The 20,179-nt window shown below is 43.0% G+C and overlaps 1 protein-coding gene across 1 annotated transcript in view; it reads right to left on the bottom strand.

Moving 5' to 3' along the window:
- Positions 1-20,179, bottom strand: part of rsrc1 (arginine/serine-rich coiled-coil 1) — a 108,389-nt gene that overhangs the window by 82,807 nt on the left and 5,403 nt on the right. Inside the window, exon 4 of the mRNA XM_075474406.1 lies at positions 5,347-5,571. Within this exon, the coding sequence (XP_075330521.1) occupies positions 5,347-5,571 (225 nt within the window). The remainder of the gene's footprint in view (positions 1-5,346; positions 5,572-20,179) is intronic.

The following is a 20,179-nucleotide window of genomic DNA, read 5'->3' as shown; positions in this document are numbered from 1 at the left end:
GGTCTTGTTTTATTTCCTTTCTGCCTCACAGCATCCAGGCTTCCAGAGGTTAGAGCTGAACGATAGAGCAAAGCTGGCTAAACTGAGGCCTGCAGGATCTGCCGGGACCCCTGCGGTGAGGCTGGGCTCTGTTTAGCTCGTCATAATAATGAGAGGAATATCTAAACAATCACATTCACAGAAAGAGACTCCGATGAGCAGATTGGTGAGCGTGACTCTTCTCAAGCAGCAAAAACTAAGAAATTATTCTTTCATAGGCGAGGATATCAAAAAGAGGCTTTAAAGGTTGAAAGGTTGGCAGTCATTTGAATTTTTTTTTTTTTTTTACCCACAGCTCATTATACCAACTCCAGTCTTACATGCATGGGGATAAAATGGCTCTCTGCTGCCATGAGAGGTCTCCACACTGCTCTCCATGCCTCTACTGCCCAGCCTGTGCCCATTTCTTACTCAAATGACATTAAAATGAGTAAGATGGACCAACGCATTCCCATGACCTGGCACAGACAAGAAGTTCAGCCTAATTGGACAGACCTCTCTGATTGAGGATGCGATAGCCAGCCCACGTTCTTCCACCACCTCGGGGATCTGTTACTTAGGAGAGAGGTCGAAACCGCCCGAAGGAAAGGGTGAACATTTCTCTTGAGAACTGATAAATTCTTTAACGAAGAAGCTGAGAATGAAGTGGGGCACGGAAAGATAAGGGAGTATCTGCACCTATGTGTATTGGTAAGTTACAAAAAAAAAAACAGGGTCTTGACTGCTCTCCATCTATAGTTTATCCAATTTTCTTCGAGCCTGAGCGAAGCTAGAAACACTGCAAAAAAATGAATAACCTTTTAACATATGAGCATATAGACATCAATTACGCAAGGTCAATGAATCAAAACATCAGGTAAGGATTGCTGATATATTCAAAGTAACCTTCTGTCATAGGGGTCAAAAGTGCTTGTTAACAAAACCCAGAGTTTCTTCTGGTCTGATTTAAGTGGAAAAAAAAAAACAATAAAATCGAACCTGTCCAGATCAGCACATGAAATTAAGAGAATCAGCTCTGTCTGCAAAGATGTACAAATCAAGGCAAAGTTAAATGTGTGTAGAATACCGGCAACCGGCAATGTCATTTACTGGACTTTCACCACTTGTTCCTCACGGATCGCTGCCATTTCTGTGGCACAACTGTTTTTTACTGTATTCACCAGCACACCTTTGTTGCTGAAAATGAGCGCACCGAAACACACGTCTACCATAAACCTGTTTTTGTGTTTTTTCTGAATTTACAGGTGCGCTTATTAGTCCATTACGACATTCACATGGGGAACTTATGGAGAATAAAAAATAAAAAAAATAAAAGTTCTAGCCCGGTCTAACAATTCAAACATTATGTTTATGGAGGTAAATATAAATCAAAGAGTCTTTATGTCTCATAAACACAACATCAGAAAAACACGTTTTCATATAAACAACCACATTGAAAAGCATTCGATCTGAGGGGGCTGCGGAGGTTTATTAGAGCTACTGGCATCTTCAGCTCCGGCATCTTAAGCTCCAGCTTGATTATTGAACCATACACAGCAAGCAAATACACTTTGTTGAGAAAACTCACTGAGGAGAAAAATACTTGGTGACACTTACAGTCTCATAGGAAACTCTCTTTCTCTCTCGCTAAATACTAAGTCAGCCGTTAACTCGAAGGAAGGCTGATCTACTGACCGTGTACCATAGACTAAAACACACACACTCCCACACACACTCCCACAATCATCCACTTACCCTTTGCCACCGGTGAAAGGCAACTAGATCTCCTAACAACAGCTAGTCTTTTTCAATAAATTTTGCATGAAAACATGCCACTGGAGCACCAAGTTGCCTGCTGTCATACTAGAGGAGTCTTAAATGTTTAATGACAACAACACCAAACACATGTGCGCACACACAGAGTCGGTGTCAGGGTGCCGCTCTGAGGGGCCCCTCTTTCATCCTGACAGACACTATAAAGCTCCTGAGCCTCTCCTCCACCCCGCCCTGCCATCAGCATCGAACTACTGCGCTCCCCTTCTATCACCCGGCAACGAAACCTGTAAATGAGGTTGGAGTGTTACAGGGTGTGTATGCGTGCGTGTTTGTGTGCAAGAGTTGAGGATCAGGGGCTCATATAGACCCCCCCCCCCCCCCCCCAACACCTTTAAAAAAATAAAATAAAGAAGAATGGCAAAGACGGAGGAAAAAGAAGAAGCAAGTTGTCGTAGATGAGATATATAGTTTAAAAGAGAAAAAAAAAAAGCCTGTGTTTTACATATTCCTGAAAAGCTTCTGCCTTTCTTCTGACAAAAGAGGAGTCAAAAGGCACCTAAATTCCAGCGGGAACTTATGGGGCATAACAATCCCTGTCAGATAATGTATTTATGCCAAGGTCCAAAGATAGAATGACAGCTATGCAGACCCTTAAACCCTTAAAATGAAAGGGTATAAACTGAAACAGAGAATTGGAAAACATCCCTCTGACTTCCTGGAGAACGGTGCATCTTCAGTGATTTTCTAATGATAATTCAATTACCTTGAAATTGTAACATAAATGTAACTACTTAAAAAAGAAGAAACTACAACGAATAATAAAACCTATTGAAAAAAAAGCTTGTGGAAAAAAAAAAAACGAGACACTGTTCAGTTTAATAATTAAGTGACAAGCACTGACTTATTAAAATGAACATCGAGCCCAAGATGTTGACCTGGGCTTCAAAGTCCCCTGATCGGAGTCTGACTCAGCATCTTTGGTTTGTGCCACTGATCCATACCAGTGCCCACGCCCTGACAATACAAGTTGGCTGTCTTTAACGCGATGGCTGAGAGCTGGAAGTCAACTCACGCGATAGGTCAGTGGCACATGGCGGCATAGAATAATCAAACTGGTTTAAGGCAACCGGAGGGCCAGATTGCGGGATAGACAGTTTGAAATATATTAACACTGCTACAGGTGGGAATGCAAACACACATGAGCACAAACCAACAAACATACATGCACACAGACAAGCCAAAGCAGGGTCAGAGATAAAGAAACAGATCCCTATCAATGCTAAAGGATATTGAAGCCTTAATAAGAAAACAGATATAGTCTGCTGGCCTTCCGTTTCACTGTTAGCTTTATTTGTTTTTCTGATATTGATCTAAGAAAGGCAATATGTAATAGCTTAAAATAAACTCAACGCTTTCCTTTGAAAGTGTATCTCAATGCTCCGTTTGCACAGAGAAATCTTCAGCCAAGCAGTGTCTGCAGATGACCGTCCGAAGCTGCAGCAATGATGCAGGACAATCCTGTCGACTACACAGACTGGCACTGAATAGCGAAGCTTTTATTTTAGAACCAACAAATCTGCTCCGTCTTCCCAAAAAACACAAAAACATTTACCAATTTTGTTATTCTAAACAAACACGCAGCCATGGTGTGAGTGATATGCTAATTCCTAAACGCTCTGTGATTTCTATGCATAATGCTTACAAAATGCAAAAATCGAGTTAGGTTTAAAAAAGAATATCTGAGTCACAATTCACTCTCAAAAAATATATGTATTTATCTATTTTTTTCTTTTCCTGGCATTTGCTTCACTTAATGAGGATGTGCACACACTCGGTTTCCCGTGAAAGTCGTGGAAAAGCTGCGGCAGCTTCACTGTGGAACAAAGGGAAGTTTGGAAGAATGCTCTTAGATACGCTCTTATTACAGATTTTTGTTTTGCACACTGTAGTCGTGTCTGTGTTCAGAACTGTTCCGGCAAAAACACAGTACTGAGGAGTGGAGATCATTTTCAGTCAGAAAGCCATGAAAGGTTACATTGTTATCAATCTATTGAAAAGCCTTACAATGATAACCTCAAAGTATTTATGTTCTTAAAACTTCTTTGAAAACCCAAACACAACTTCAGTCCATAGCTGAATTAACTTGTGCTTCTGATTCAATGGGCGGCCGTGGCTCAGTGGTTAGAGTAGGTCGTCCTATAATTGGATTCCCACTCTCACCGCTCAAAAGATTGGTGAACTGACAGCTGGAGGGGTGTCAGTCCACCTCCTTGCCACGGCCGAGGTGCCTTTGAGCAAAGCACTGTATCCCCATGCTCCCCGGGTGCTGTGAATTGCTCCCCACCGCTCCAGTTTTAAACCTTTAAGCCTATAAACTTGACTGGAAAGTTGTCTGCTGAATATTTGGGTAATCGATGACTTCTCATTTTGTGGCTGATGAAATAATAAACAGTGAAACATACCCATAACAATACACACCCAAATGGAGACATACTGTATTTGAACAATCTATTCAGTCAGCTGACGCGAACCTTTGAATGACTCCCCTTTTTCAAGTGCTCGCTTTTAAACGCTGGAACAAGCCCATTTTTAAGATTTTGATTGTGAAAACAGTTTCCGATCAATTTCCAGTGGATAATCTGATCAATTTCAGCTAAATTACTAACTAATCACTGTAGAACAACGAGGACCGATGCAGTTGGCCGGTCAGTTTAGAATCAGTTCACCAAAGAAACTAAAGTCTCTTAAATCAATGTGTAGCACAGCAGCTGCTCTGTACCACTCTTGGGATCTTTGCTTTGATATACACATATGTGCTATTTGATAAGACAGGCAACAACTGGGTACCAGTAATATTACAGTGGCCTCCCATCACATTAAAGAACACTGTGTTGGAGGGGGACTGTGAATGCTATTCTGGTAGAAGCAAAAGATGCCCCTAAGGTAGTTACATCAGTAGTGGAGTGTAGCCCTGTTAAGTATCCTCTACTTTAAACCTTGTCCTGGTCTGTATTACATCCTCCATAAGACACAAACTAGCAGGTGAGGAAGCCAACTTTTCTTCCTTTAATAAGGTGCTCTTGTGAGTAGTTTTTTTTTCTCTCCCAGGCATGTGCAACAAAGACACTGGAGGTGCTTATGATCTTATTATGTTTCTAGACATATTGCAACAGCGCCCAGAGGGTGCAAAGAAATCACAAATCATCTTGTGGCCAAAACATTCTTTAAAAACTGAACCTGTGCGGCACGCCTACCTGCCGTCTACTCATATCCCGCAGTTACATTTTCTTTTACTGGAGGGAATTGTATCATATTACAAGGCCTGTGCGGACCAATGCTTGATTGCAGTGGAAAAAGAGGAGGAAAGGTAACGATAGGCTGATGGATGGAAGGACTGAGTGATGGACGAGCTGGCACTGCTCTCCATGTTAGATCTGATCACACTGATCATCATATTCTGTTCCCATGTGGAGCAGTTAGCAGCTGCACAATATGTATGTTTGTGTCTTCCCGTGAAGTGAACTTCCACATTAAGCATAACTTTGCACTTACCCTTTCTTCTCTGCCTTGTCTTTGCTCTTATCCTTGTCCCTGTCCTTTTCTCTGTCTCTGTCTCTGTCTCTGTCTCTTCCTCTGTCTCGCTCTTTGTCTTTCTCCCGGTCATGGCCCTTACGTCGGCTCCGGTCTCGCTCTCTGCTGCGGCTCTTCTTCCGGGTGCGGCTTGCTCGGCTGCGACTGCCGCTCTTACTGCGAGACCGCCGGTGACGGGAATGAGACCTAACAGAGATTTAAATGAAAAGTGACAAGGCAGTTGAGATGACAGCCACACGATGAGCCACTGATGAAGCTTTTTTTTGTGCAAAAAAATTGAGTTTTTTTTTTTTTTTTTTAGATCTACTTTCAGACTTTCTGCCTTAGCTAATGTTATACCTCCAAACTTAAGGAAAAGAAAGAATTCAAAGCAAAAATCTAGTCTTTATTCTATCTTGCATTCTTTTATGGCTACTTACAAAAATTGAAGATGTTTGCAGATGTGCAAATAAGATAACGCTACATACAACTGTAGCATGTCATTGTGTACATGTAAAGACTTGCAAACAGCTTTTTAAAATCATAATAAACTGGGAAATCTAAAGTCAAAGCTAAACCGATAGTCTACTGTCAATCAAATGCAACGTAAACTAAGACCAACTCGGCGACGATTGTGACTTTACATTGTAACAAAAACTGAGGGTGAGGTTTGCGTTCATTAAAAGAAGAAAATGAAGCTCCCTCGGATCAAATTTCCAGAGAGCTGACAGAGCCATCCCTCATTGGACGGCCGTAATAATAGTCATACACAAACTGATACGCCATAAAACTCACACACACAAAAAGCACGCAAACGTTGTAGAAATTGAGCCAATTAGAGGCAGGCTCAGAGGAAGACCTGTCCTCAGTATTGATCCTGACACTGGCCCTTTGGTCTCTGGAAGATTTACAGTGGGACATTTACTTTATTAGCTATGACACGCAAACATTAGCGCTCTGATTTAAAACAACAGGAAAGTGGAAGTTGTTTCTCAATGAGCGCCACTTGTTTTATCAACTTATTTATGTGTCACCACACATGATTCTAATAATGCAGAGACTGCATTCTGTTTGTGTGGCGGTGGTTGTGTGTGTGTGTGTGTGTGTGTGTCTGTGTGGGGCTTGATTTGAAACCCCAGTAGAAATCGGCAGCTGAGATGCCGTTATTTTCCATCATCTATCATTTTATTGATTTGTCTATAAAAACAGTCAAACCTGCTGTCCACGAGCTTTATTGCTTTCCCCCCTTTATTAGTTTGCAGTTTGGGACATCCAGAGCTGTCTCTGCGCCGACAGAAAACTAATCTTTTCCTTGAGACGCCTGTCACCGGGCTAACAGACAACACTGACAACTGTTGCAATCAATTAGGCCGGGGCGATCCTGATCACTGGAGAGTAACTGCAACATTTAAGGTGTCTCCAACGGGGAAGCTTGGTGAAAAGGACAGAAGGGAGAAAAAGGAACACTACTTGTTTGTTTGTTTTTCACTTTAGCACCGTCTACCTAAACAAATACAAATGGATAGAGATTATGGCCACAAGATTTGCCAATATACATTTAATATTCAGCATGTAGTAAATCAAATTTCATCTAATTCAGATGAAGTTGAGTAAAAGGCAACAGAAACAACCAGTTGAGGCTGATTCCAGCCTCCATCTGACCCCGGATGTTAAAATGCCTGACTTACAGTAGAAAGGCTTACAGCCTGAAACAAAAAGCATTTTTAGTCTACATTCCCTTATCCATGACATCTGTGCGGGGTGCAGTTTTTATGAAACTCCTCGTATCCTATCGATGCTTAAAGTTATGCTCTGTTACGGGCTTGGCTGCTTTGAGTGACGACTGAGTCCCGTGGCTGCTCTCCATGTCTTCGGGCTGTCAGTGACATCCACTACTGGCTGTGAAAAGAAACTTAAGATGGTGAAAGCTTCCCAACTGTGCTTCCATCCAGCTGTCAGAAGGAAAAAATCCACGAAGCATGTTTGCATCAATTAATTTGGTGTAAAGCGCATAAACTGGGCTTCATAGTGTTTTCAACAGTATAGCCTACGTTACAAATGGCTGTCGTAAGAGCAAAAATCGTGCTGAAAAAAAATAAAAGAAATCAAGTTACCATGCTCACACAGCGTGGAAATAAAGAGAGATCTGCTGGAATTTGCTTCATGTTGGTAATATGTCCTAACCGTTTCAGTGAGTCACGCTCACTCAGAAAAAGAAGATACAGACGACAGCTCGTGATTAGCTGTGCATGCTGCTTTCTCATACCTGCATCATATTAAATTTCCATTCGAAAATAAAACAGTTAAATAAAATTAAAAAAAACGTAAAAATGAAATAAATGAGTGAGAGAATTAATTAGTAAAAAGGGGAAAGAAATAAATCAATTAATTTCATTCAATTTAGTTTGTCTAAATCAAAAGAAAATATCGCATCACATTTGAGCAGATGCTTTTACCCAAAGCAACCTACTAGAGGGCTTTAGAAGAGGTTCAGCACTTTGGGGTAATTTGAGGCAGTATTTTTTTCACACGTGGATGTGTGAACTGGGGAAGTTGAGGATCGATCCAACAATCTTCAAATTGAAGATGCCTCCTGAGCAACAGCCAGCCCAGATAATCCATACTGTTGCAGGTTAATACTTAATTCATCTGGATATGTACGGCTTTTAATCTGGACTATATTTTTCCCAGAGTGTATCCAGACTCATTGCATTGTATATAGCAGCCCCTTGAAGTGATTTTCCAAAAAAATAATGGTCATGACACATCTGATTCAGAGGTTGATGTTAAAGCGGACACGTGATTTATAATGTTTAATACAATGTTTATTGGAGCTACAATTTGCAGAATCAAAGAATCGCGTCGAATGGAAAAAAAGGAAAAGAAAATCATTGGCATTTTTGGGGTATGGAACCTCCAGGCAATATAATCCATCAATGGCCCAAACAGACCTTGGAATGAGTGAATCTATGTGTTGACAATGCCTGCGTATGTTTGTAATCAGCAGAACATGAGGAAAAATGCAACAGAGCCGTGGTGTTCCAAGCCTAAGTCCTATATTTACAGCCAAGCAAACTGCGGCCAGAAGCAGCAGATGCAATAAACACAATTTCTCTACCCTTCTCTCTAGTTCTCGGTCTCCCTTCTCTTTCTCCCTATGATGGCAAAGAAAACAGCCCACTTCTGGGGTGTGCGGCAAATTAAATTTACTGTAGTTAATAGAGTGAGCCTATGCTGCTAAATGTCAATTTCCTGACCAAGTCCTTCCCCTTGGAGAATGATTAGCTAATTTGGGGCTGGGGATAAATGGGCTAATGCAGGACACACAGATAAACAGCCACAGTCGGACCCCATTCCAAGCTCTTCCCCTGCTTTACATTTTATTGGCCTTATTATCTCCAGGGAAAATGGGTCCCCCTATGACCTAAACATATTTTCATTTCTAATAAAAGGCCCTTGCTGGTTGCCCCCACGAGCAACTCCCCCTCCACACACACACACCCACACACACCCTCACAGCCTCCTTTCCATTCGTTCCCCGTTTCATCGTCCAATCCATTAAATCGGAGCTCTGCAATTGGCTGGGACCATTTTCCTGGTGAATTATCAATAGAGTAATTATGCTCCATGTTGGGAGCTAGGATAAAGCTTATCGCCACTGACCCCCCAGTGCGCACCAGGATATGATCCCTCACCACAGCCCATTGGGGTAATTATGTGTCCGGGTGTGAAGCTGGATGGTGTGCTACCTTTATCTGTATTCTATTTCTGCTTTCATTGAAAATTGGACATTAATGGCAGCTACGCGATACCACTAGTGTCAGATAAAGGTGAGCGTTTCCAGTGGAATCTGACCCCAGTCGAATCATTATTCATGCTACAATGTGTGGGGATGGGGTGCGCATGAATACACACAGAAACAAAGACAAAAAAAACCCCCAAAAAAACAATCACCCACACGGCTTCTTTAATCTCATCTTGCCCCTATTCGAGCAGCAGTGACGAGCAATCCCTCTGTTTTCCAAACTTCCTTCCTTGGTCGGGAAGACAAAGCCAAGTTCATGTCCGAATTGTGTTTATCTCGTAGTAGAACACACCAACATAACTGCTGGGGACGCAGCCCATCTCCCGAGTGATGATAACCTGAGCAGGATGCATATCCATTAGGCCAGTGTAACACAACAGTGATTAATGGCCATGTAACTTTAACCATCATGCATTTCAGAAGACACTGGCAGTGGTGACTCCTGTCTGACCGATGACTGACAAAGGGTAGTCGCGCAGTTCTTAAGTATTAAAATGACCATCTCAGTTTCCTGGCAAGATGTTACATTCACAGCGAGGAATGAAAACTACAGATCAGAATCATTCTTGCTTTGATGTTCACCATCATTTACACTCCGCGGAAGCTGCTGCAAATCCTAAAGTCCGACAACTCTTCAGGCCAGTCTCTCTGCCATCACAGTCCATTACAGTTGATACATTCATTCATGACTGTGGGCTAACAGCATGGGCACATAATCTACTTTAAGCCTTAAAAAGCTAAATCTGTTTTCCATTTGAAAGTAACAAGGTACAAAAACTAATTTGGTACAAATTCAGGCTTTAGCATTATCCCTATTAGAATAATCTGTGTAAAATTAGCTGATCACAATATGATCAAGTCACAATAAGAACCAATATTCCAACTACAAGCTATAACAAAAAACTGCAAGGATTGTTTCAACAAGAAAAAAAAGCCCCAAAACATTGATCATAAACATTGATCATGGTACAGGCCCTGCATAAATGCTTCAGAATCTTGAATATAAGTATTTGCTGAAAATGTAGCAGAACAGGAATCACTACATATGCCCCTTTATGCAACGGATTGTAGGTCATTAATCATTTTCTCTCTGACGGCAGGTAACTGCGGCTGTTCCTGCATGACTGGTGCTTTTACAGATTGCCGTTTAAGAAACAAATAAATATTTGTGGTACGTGCACACTGTATTTAATTACTTTGGCTGAAATTAGTTTAGCTGAAATTTGGCCGATTACAGTGTTCTAATTATTAGTGACCTGCTCAAGGTAGGACACACATTTATACCGTGGTGTGAACACACACACACACACAAAAAAAGAGGGATCTGAAACACATACTCACACGTTTCCAGCCTTAAACGAAAATGAAAAGGCAACGCAAAGAAGGTAACATATCAACTTGTTTGGCACTGAGGTTTCTCCCTACAAAAGTGAAATTCTGAACCCCCCAAAAATCTGCAGTAAATTTATGGTTTTGTCTGTACAATGTCTTTTAGTCGGCCAACCTAACCCACTAAGTAATGATGAAACCTGAGATGAGCACATTCCAGCCATACACACATGCAAACTACAAAAAGCTTGCCAGTCAACTTTTCCAAGCAACAGACAGATTGAAAAGGCCCATTGAAAGCAAGGCGATTCCTATTTGAAGAACTTCATTAATGCACTGTTCCCCACAGAGTTATTTCCAGTGACAGAGGCCCGCAGCAGCAGCTTCATGCTCAAGTTAAAAGTCACTTTTCTTTTTTTTTCTACCATTTCAGTGTCTCTAAAAGCACCTTGAGTGAGCAATGTGCATTTCCTGCTGCCAAAAGACGTGGAAAACAGCTGTTCCTTCCTGACGCTGCCTGCTGAATGGAATGCAAATATGTTAACCATCCAGAATTTATTACTTTTGAGTGCTCTTCAAACGCAACGCCAGACACAAGTTTAATTTATGATATTCCTCTAATTATGAGAGCTGTTGAAATCATTTCCCAAGCTGCTTCCTCCCTCTAAGCAGCCATATCATCCGTTCCTTCGGTTCACAGAACATACACACACGCACACACTCTGACTCCGTCATCCATCGCGCACGCCCACGCAGAAACACAAATATATAGATATATATATATATACACACTAAATAATACACAGGGAATCACTGCATAGTAGCTGATTGTGAGCACAATTAACACAGCAAAGACAGAGCATGAAAGATTTGGGAAGAAAATGTTTTTTTCTTCGTCCCCCTCTGCATCAATAAAAGCAGTGTTTAGATTTGTCATAATCTTCAGTTTGCTTTTAATTTAGCAGTCGTCAACACAAATGTCTGCAATGCCCTGCTACGCTGTGAAGCTGAAATGAGACCCCATGCGGGCCACCCACTCACTACCTCCCGTAACCGCTCAAATACACACACACATGGATTCAGCCACAAGCCACAAGGTCAAGTCATTTAGCAGAGTTCAAAGACCTTCAAAGACCCCTCAGATCTATATGAACCTACAACGGCCAGCCAACGATGAGGGAAAAGATGACTTTCTGCAGTGGGATATGGTTTCCATGTGCATGCATGCATGTGTGCATATGTGCACTGCTTCTCAAAGCTGTGTGTTGAATAGCCTGCGTCTTCATTGGCACATATGCCCAGTGTCAGTCAGCCTCCTCATCGCAATCCTAAACTTGGCCGTCTGGTGTGCACCCGCAACCTTTGACCTGTGTGCAGCCGCAGCTCGACATGACACCCATTAGCAGCTGAAGCCGGGGGTTGTAACGGGGTGGGGAGTGGCCTGGCTCAGCCGCTCAGTCCAGACGCAAGGTCAAGTGGAGGTCTCGCTTAGACTAGGTGCTAACTTGCCAACTCGCTCACAGCCACTCACGCACATGAAACCCACTTTTTCCCTCCTTCCATCCATCACGGCTCAAAACAATTAGTTACGCCGAGTTAGGAGAGAGTTGTTTTGGTTGTCACTGCCTCCATCTGTAAGAGGGTGGGAAAAGGGAGGAATAAAAAGAGGGAGGACAGAAGAGGAGAAAGACGGGGAGTGCTGGCGAGACGAGGAGACGATAGGTGAAGGGCATTCGGAGGCTATGCAGAGGCAAGAATGGAAAAGATGAAGGAAAAAGGGTTATTAAAGGTGCAGAGTCAAGAAAAACCAGGGAGACAAAAAAGGAGGGAGAGGGAAAAAGAAAAAAACTTACGGAGAAGACGGCCATACTTCACATCAAGCTGGCTCCAATTAGCAGGTGTGCTCTCAGACACTCCCCCACCCCCCACTCTCTCTCTCTCTGCTCAGGGAAGATGTATTTTTCTGCCTTTTATACGCATATATTTATGAAGTGGTAGGAGATCTGAGGGCCCTTAGCATAACAGCCTTTTATTGTTTAAATGTGGACCGCTTGGCCCGTGTGCTTAAGTGATTTAGGAACCTCACAACTCCCGTATAAGAAAAATCATAAACGCTGAGACAAACCATGTGGGTGGACTGTAAAAGGCTTCGAGGAATGGGCCGACAAAAAGCAGACACACATTCCACTACTAGAGGGAAACTACACTTAATTAAACACCCATGACACAACTGGAGTGGCGTCTTGCTAAAATAAAAAATAAAAAATTTTAAATTTAAAAATCCGCCCTATTGGTTTCGCCTCTTCGCTGGAAAAACAAAGTTGTCTTCAGACCGAACAGAGACTTGTCTCGTAAAGAAGTTAGTAAAACTCATTTTTTATGAACTGCTGTCAAGACGGAACAAAGAGAAGGAGAGGGAGAAATGAACGCAGAAAAAGAGATCAAGAAATGAAAAGAAAGAGAAAACACTCACATCCTCTGTGAGAAAAAGCCTCTCCCCTCCTACACAGCTGTCGCTTCACAGGCTCCACGCGCCATGTAAAAAAACTAGGGGTATCCCATACAGAAGGCAGATATTTTAAAATCGTGCCTGCTTGATGGAGCAAGTTTTATACTGAAGCACAGACCTGAATGATGACAACAGAATATGAGACAGAAACACAAACCTTTGAGTTTCCTTTATGTTTCAGAAATACATCCTAAATTCATCTCTTTGATCTCTAAATGGGATTCAAAATGAATACTTTTCCTTGAATGAATACTTTTCCTATTTGAGGCTATTTCATTTCTTTATATTGTTGCCGTTTGTCAATGGGTTGTGTGTCGTCAAATATCCCAACGATTTTTTATAAATATCTGGACAACTTCCACACCAACAAAACTGTTGACTGCAACAGTGAGTACATTTTCCTGGTTTGATTTGAAGCCAAAAATCGCAACGTCAAATCCTCTGTTCAGCCAGTCACAGAAGCTTTTCTGCTCTTTGTACAACCAATCATCCGACAGTTGGCCACGTATCCTTTGGCCAATCTATCTATCTCCGCTTCCTCCTCGTGTCCTCGGCTCTGCCAAAACCCAAGTGGATAGAGCAAAAAGGAAGACAAATTTCAAACAGAAAACCTCATACGCACGGTGAGAAAGTGTTTCATTACTTTCAAAAAGATTGTCGAGGTTTCAGTCAAGGCGCGCATGATCTTTGTTACATTTCTCTGCCATCCTTTCTCTTTTTTTTCCCCACTCTTTTTCCACAAATAAATTACTACATGTTGGAGTGAAACCACATGTGAGTGTGTGTCTGTGTGCTTGCTTCGCTTGTCCAAGGTTAACAGACAAGTGCAGGCAGTGGTTCCATTAGCAGGCAATTTGCTCCCAAATTGTTCAAGGAGGGGTGGGGGGGGGGGGGTGGGGGGTGGGGGGGGGGGGGGTGGGGGGGGGGATGACAAAGGTTTTTTTTTGGCAGGAGCAACACACGAGGCTCTGCTTAGGATGAGTTAAGTGAGGTCCTCACAGACAAAATCCCAAATTATCTATAAAAAACCCTGAAACAGATAGCATGTGTAAACACGCAGGAGCTGTATGTGAATCTGACACAGCCTAAATGGAGATCAGTGTCTCAAATATTGTGAACAAGAACATATTAGCTTGTGCTTAAAAATCCATTGATAAACGTATGCCAGAAAGTCCACGCTGAGTATTCGTCTGAGTATGACTGTGCCAGTATAGTATAACTGGAGTACAAGGTACTCCCAGCCAACTGAGGTTTGTCCATGCGTGCTCTGAGCTCGGGTCTCCCGAGGGCTGGCTCAAAACCTGGCCCTGGAATCCCACACAGCACATAAACATACCTCCCTCCTCCCCTTCCTCGCACGTGTTGTATGTTTAAGAGCAAAAGAAGAACTGCGGACAGGCGGCGGCGTTTATCTTCGCGTCAATTAAAAGCGGAAGCTGTTAATTAAAATAGGGAAAAATAACCACGGATAAAATTAAACTTTTCTCATCGACTGCTTGGCAAGGTGACCTCTGACCGGCCGTAATTCTGGGACCTGCTGTCCTGCTGGGAGAGGGGCAGAGGGGGCCAGTGTTCAGGTCCAGCTATGAGCAGCAGGTAACCAGTAGGACCCCCCCCCCTCCTCCTCCTCTTTATTCTCTGTCCCTCTATGTAGAACTATCTTTCAAGCTCTCTCTCCCCTCCTTCTCCGCCCTAAGCGTTATTAGACCCAGGGCTCTGCTGTGGCTCCAAACAGCTCAATGACAACACACAGGGCCTGCCAATTAGAAATAATTAGACAGTCATTTCAGTGGCAAGTCTTTTTAAGTGCATATATAACGATGCAATGATGCTTATTAGCCGGCCTGAGCCAGCGAGGACCAGGGCCTCAAACGCTTTGGTGCTGGAGAAAATAATTATGCCAGTGATCACAAAGCGAGCTGCACATCTCTGTACTTCACCTCCACGCGTTTCAAAAATCCACTTCATTAGCTCCCGTAATTAATCCTCCATTAATTGCAGGAAAAGCCCAGTTTACCTCCCTTCGTTTCTAATTATCATCTTATAAATAGTTATGGTTCTAATTAATGTGTTCATTAGGCAGGATATTTCTCTCAAAGCCTCGCTGAGAGCCAAAGGTCCGGCTCGGCTCTCTCTGAAGCCTAACCAGCCAGAAGGTGAGGCCATCCTGCCTGCATTTGCTTTTATTTTACTACATTCAACCTCCTAATTGGCATTTAAAACCCAATTTGGAAGAACTTCAAGAAGCTTAAATGGGAGAGAGAGACAGAGAGAAGGCAGGACAGAGACAGAGAAAGAGAGTACATTTGGTGTTCGCTTTCCTCCTCTTGGTTTGGCCAGACGGATGAGGCATTTCACTGTCATAAAGCAAGCACAACGAGGGCTGGATGAATCTTATTAGTCTTTGGCATTATGGAGGTTTTATTTGCAAAACAGTCTATGTCCCGACCAAACAAAAGTGATCTTTTGCTGGGGTTCAGTCATCAATAGAAGGCATCTGTGTTTCGTAAACAGATGTAAGGGCACTCGTGATGTTTTTACGATACTTACATGAACATCGAAGGTTTGTTTTCATTCTCGAAGCTTTCGGGAAGAAAAAATGTGATCTTAAAAACTTATTTCCTATTTCTGCACGCTGAATCCTACTCAAATGCAAATATGTTCACTGTGAGTATTTGTGGTATTTAATAGAAATTATTAAAGGCTTTCATTTCTATTTGTTGTTGTTTGTTTGCATGTTTAAACAGAAAACGGCTTTAATTTAGCACAACTACACTATGTCAAGAAGAGACAAGCCAAATATTAAACAAAGAAATACATGTTACTCGTTATTGGGCACTTTTAAGAAAGACTGAACTCAACACAGGTTAAAAAGATCATGACTGACTTTTCAAGCTATTTTCATCAACAGATTAAAACTCTTTGATTGCATGACTAAAATTGCGAGTAAAATGGCAAGAGTTTCCTTTATTTTCAAAAACAAAAAAACGATCTCACTTTTTACAACTATACTGATGTCCTGCCATAAATCTGAAATCACCTTCTGATTTAAACACAAATCAGTGTCCTCAAATTTCCGACATAAATGATTAAGCAACCGATGCCTTAGAGACCCGTTTTTCCATCTCCATCTTTCACCCAACATCTAAAAACACAACGCCGGCCTCTCCGACTGAGGACATAGCACAGCAGGCTTCATTTGGCATTATTCCAGATTTGTTTAATAGATGGAGAAAATGAAAAAAGGGACAAGTCTTTGATTAAATGAGTCTTTGTTTGGGACCATCGAACTACCTCCCTCATTTGACTCTGTGGAAGAGGACTGATGCGGTGCCTTTTGTGAGGTGAATTTTCTGTTTGTATGTGTGTGTGTGTGTGTGTGTGTGTATGCTACTCGGTGCAGACTCAACAGCTAGGTTGCTACCCAAGGGAGTGGGCTAGTGTGTTTTGAGCCTTCAGGATGGAGGGGTGTGATGAGAGGGGGGCTTGGCAGAAGTGAAAGGAGAGGAGAGGAGACGAGAGGTGTGGGAGGGGTGTGTGTGGGGTGGGGGGGTCCCTCTGGCTGTAGAGGGGAACACTGCTTGCGGCGAGCCAGGATGAAAGAGGCTGTCTGTGTCAGTCACTTATTCCTCCCTTTGGTAAATAAAGGTTTCTGACAACAAAGCTGAGCAGCGCTTGACTGGCCTTTACAGCAGATAAATAAAAAAAGACAACACAGAAAGAGAGTAAGACAGAAAGAGGGAGGAAAACAGAGAAACAACAACAAACACCCTCACATCTCACGACTGGAAGCGTGTTGATTTTTATGGAGTCGAGAAGACGTAGCTGAACCAAACCAGGTCATCTTTCAGTTTAAATCAACACTCTGCAAGTCTAGTAATAGGGGAAGAAGGAAGAAAGGGCAAAATGTCATCATGTGGAAAGGGGAGAGGAAAAGATGTTAAGAGCCCATGGAGTAACAGACAGATGCAGAAAAAAAAACTAAACAACCAGGAGCCTGCCCTTAAATTCCAGAGCAGAAACCCTCTTGACAGACCAAAGACAACTGCACACACATATGTGAGAGCACCAAGATGTTGCGTCTTAAAAAAGGAAGAGGAATTCAGGGTTCTTAACACGCCTCTTAGTTTTATTTTGTATCCATCAGCACCACCAATAATGAGTTATGCTCTCACAGATTTCACTTGTCATGTGCTCAAAACACACTCAAGGCCTTTCCCCTGTAAAGCCAGCAACACCCAAAACCACCTGCTATACTGCACAGTACACTCTGAAACTGTGTGAATTAAAATAGGATGGACATGAATGTACTGAGAAATCCCCCACCGAGCCACTCAACAGGGGAACTGCTGACCCAGGTGCAACGAAAGCTGGGAGGCCACACAACTCACTCACAATAAAGTCGTCGATCCCCCCCCACCCTGCCTCTGTCTTCTCGCACTCAACTGCCCCCGCCGTCCTTTGCTCCCAATGGAAGACCTGTCCACTCCTCCCCTCGGTTCCTCACCTCAGCTCTCCCTGCTCCCCGAGCTGCCCGGATGACCTTGCGCACACTCCATGTCGGAGCAAGGCAGAAAAAGCTATCTAGCAGATGTACGACACCTCATCTCATACTGGGGAAATTGCTGTGTGAAATAAATACCAGGCCATCGCTCAAGTCCGTCATGTGCACGTGCGTGCGTGTGCGTGCACGTGCACACGCATCCGTAAATTCCTTCTGAGATCTCCTGTGCAGAGAGCACAGCAGTCCGTGTTATGGAGCTGTAACATCAGGGTTGCCTACATTTCTCAGACAAGTCAGACGTAGCTGCGTGGCCAAGTGGTGAGAGGAAGACTATGTGTCAACCGCTGGGGTACAAAACTAGACACCTGCTTAAATATCCCAAGCCAAGGCACTGACCCTACAGTATATAACTCAAGGATGAATATTTTCTCAACCCTTACCTCTGACCTCTCTGGGTAAGGACAGGAATATGTCCCGTCGGGACACATGTAAGTGTTTTGCTGACTGGATCAACACGGGTAAATCCATTGGAAGGCTAAAGTTCATATAAATCAGGTTGTGAATATCCCTGCTCCTTTCCTGATTACTGCAAGCCCTTTGCACCAGCATGTATGTATAATATATATATATATATATATATATATATATATATATATATATGCAAAAGAAAACTAATTTCGAGTAGAACAGTTAGCATATTTGGGTTTTTAAAAAACAATACCAGTGGCCTATTTTAGCTTTTGAAGTAGTTTCATCAAATTACAAGAACTCAAGTACGTACAAATCTGTGTAATTTCCCTATTTCTACATCCCATTTGTCATGTCAACAGGAAACTGGACATGACAGAGTTTATTCAGCAGAGAACTTTAACATAAGTCACGCTTACAGCATGGACTTTAAGAGTTGTCCCCTAACCCTCCGTCCTGACTAAATATCCTGCCCAATTGCTTTCACAACAAACTAGATCTGAACTCATCCTAACCTCTGTGACTCAGATATGTCTGAAAAAAATCCTTAATCTGGTGGGCTGACCTGGCAGGCTGCGTGGTGGGTGTAACTTGCCATTTCCTCAAGGGGACAGGCGGATAATTAAAGGTCTCGCTCTCTTTTGACTCAAGACAGCCACGCAGCGATGAAGTTACCTCAGTGTTTCACGGGGGCTAAACCCTGACGCTAGCACTCTGCCCTGCTAACTCGACACAGCCCTGAAATATTAATGAGGTAAATGCTAGTGTTTGTCTGTGTGCTGCAGTAAATGCTAACCTACGTGGGGCCATGCCTTCGTATGTGAAGACCTTATGGAGAATGATGTACTGTGCTTCTCTTGGACTGGTCAAATGGTGAAATTGTTGCACCAGCCATTCCTCCACACATTTCAATAGGCCTCTTAAACGGTTGTGAATGAGGGGGTGATGGAGTGACTGACAGAGCCACACACATGCAACCCCTGCTGTGGCCTCCAATAAAAGCAGAGAATTACAACGCTCCGCTGAGCTCACCTAAAAATGTGCCTGTGATCCGGGGCGTGATGAGAGGCCGTGTCATCTTTGTTGGACTGGGTACACATCAGATCACTGTTGCTGCCATGCTCCACTCTATTCCCCCCCAATGGACTAGGCTGTGACACCTCCCCCCATTAACATGCATTCACGCAAATCCGCACTTGCATGCGTATGCTCAATCAGCCTCGCACATGCCCATCTGACAGTGCGCACACATGCAGGCACAACACACACGTGCGCTGCCTGATATGCCTGCTTACATCAAAGAGAATAAACATTAATGGCAAATAGGTAATCTGCTCCTCTTGTCTGTTTTACATTTCAGGGCAAGATTGACTGCCTCTGGGGGACCTGGCCCTTCTCTGATTGAAGGCAGGAAAAAAAGGAGGAGGATGCAACAATAGATGGTAAACACATGATAGAGCATTATTCTTATTTCATGTATCTCTTTATTTTCTATTTATACATGGAAGATTGAAAAGAAGGTAATAATATTCTCTCCCTTCAACTTACGATGGCACACTATGGTCCTAATCTTCTTCCCTGCAATATTCTGATGCGGACGTTATTATTCTCATTTCTTCTGAATAATATACCTCTCAAGTCTATCTCCTCTCCCTACTGCTGCCAGCTTTTGTCTTTCCTCTTCACTTTCCCCATTTAGGGTCCTCTGCACTCAACCGGCACTTTTTCCATTCTCTTCTAACTTCAACCCCTCTTTTTTCCTTACCCAAGTCACTATCTGCAAGCTCCTATCTTTCACATGCCGAAAGTGCCGGTCGTGGCCTGGTTGGGGGTGGCAGGCAGCCCCTCATAACCTATCTAAGTATCAATCATGAGGTCCTGTCCACACAATCCTCCTCTGATCCATCAGCCGGCCTCACAGCCAGCTCAGGCGTTCTCATCCACACGCACTCGCAGAGCACTAATGGCAGTCGTGGCACCTGTGCACAGTGCACAACAACTTGCTTTCCATTTCCTACAAGGTGCAGAATATCCAGAGTCCCAAAGAGAAGCACAGGATTCTGAATTTGCAGTTGCTTCTCATAAAGTACCGACAATAAACACTGAAGGCACGATAAGCCACATCGTTTTCTTTCATAATTAACCTTTTTGAGTCAATGCAGTTCCCTTAATAATCAACCAATCTGATGACTACACTCTT

The sequence above is a fragment of the Odontesthes bonariensis genome, chromosome 9, assembly GCF_027942865.1.
Source record: "Odontesthes bonariensis isolate fOdoBon6 chromosome 9, fOdoBon6.hap1, whole genome shotgun sequence".
Classification (NCBI taxonomy): Eukaryota; Metazoa; Chordata; class Actinopteri; order Atheriniformes; family Atherinopsidae; genus Odontesthes; species Odontesthes bonariensis.
This window is presented reverse-complemented; position numbering and strand designations above follow the sequence as displayed.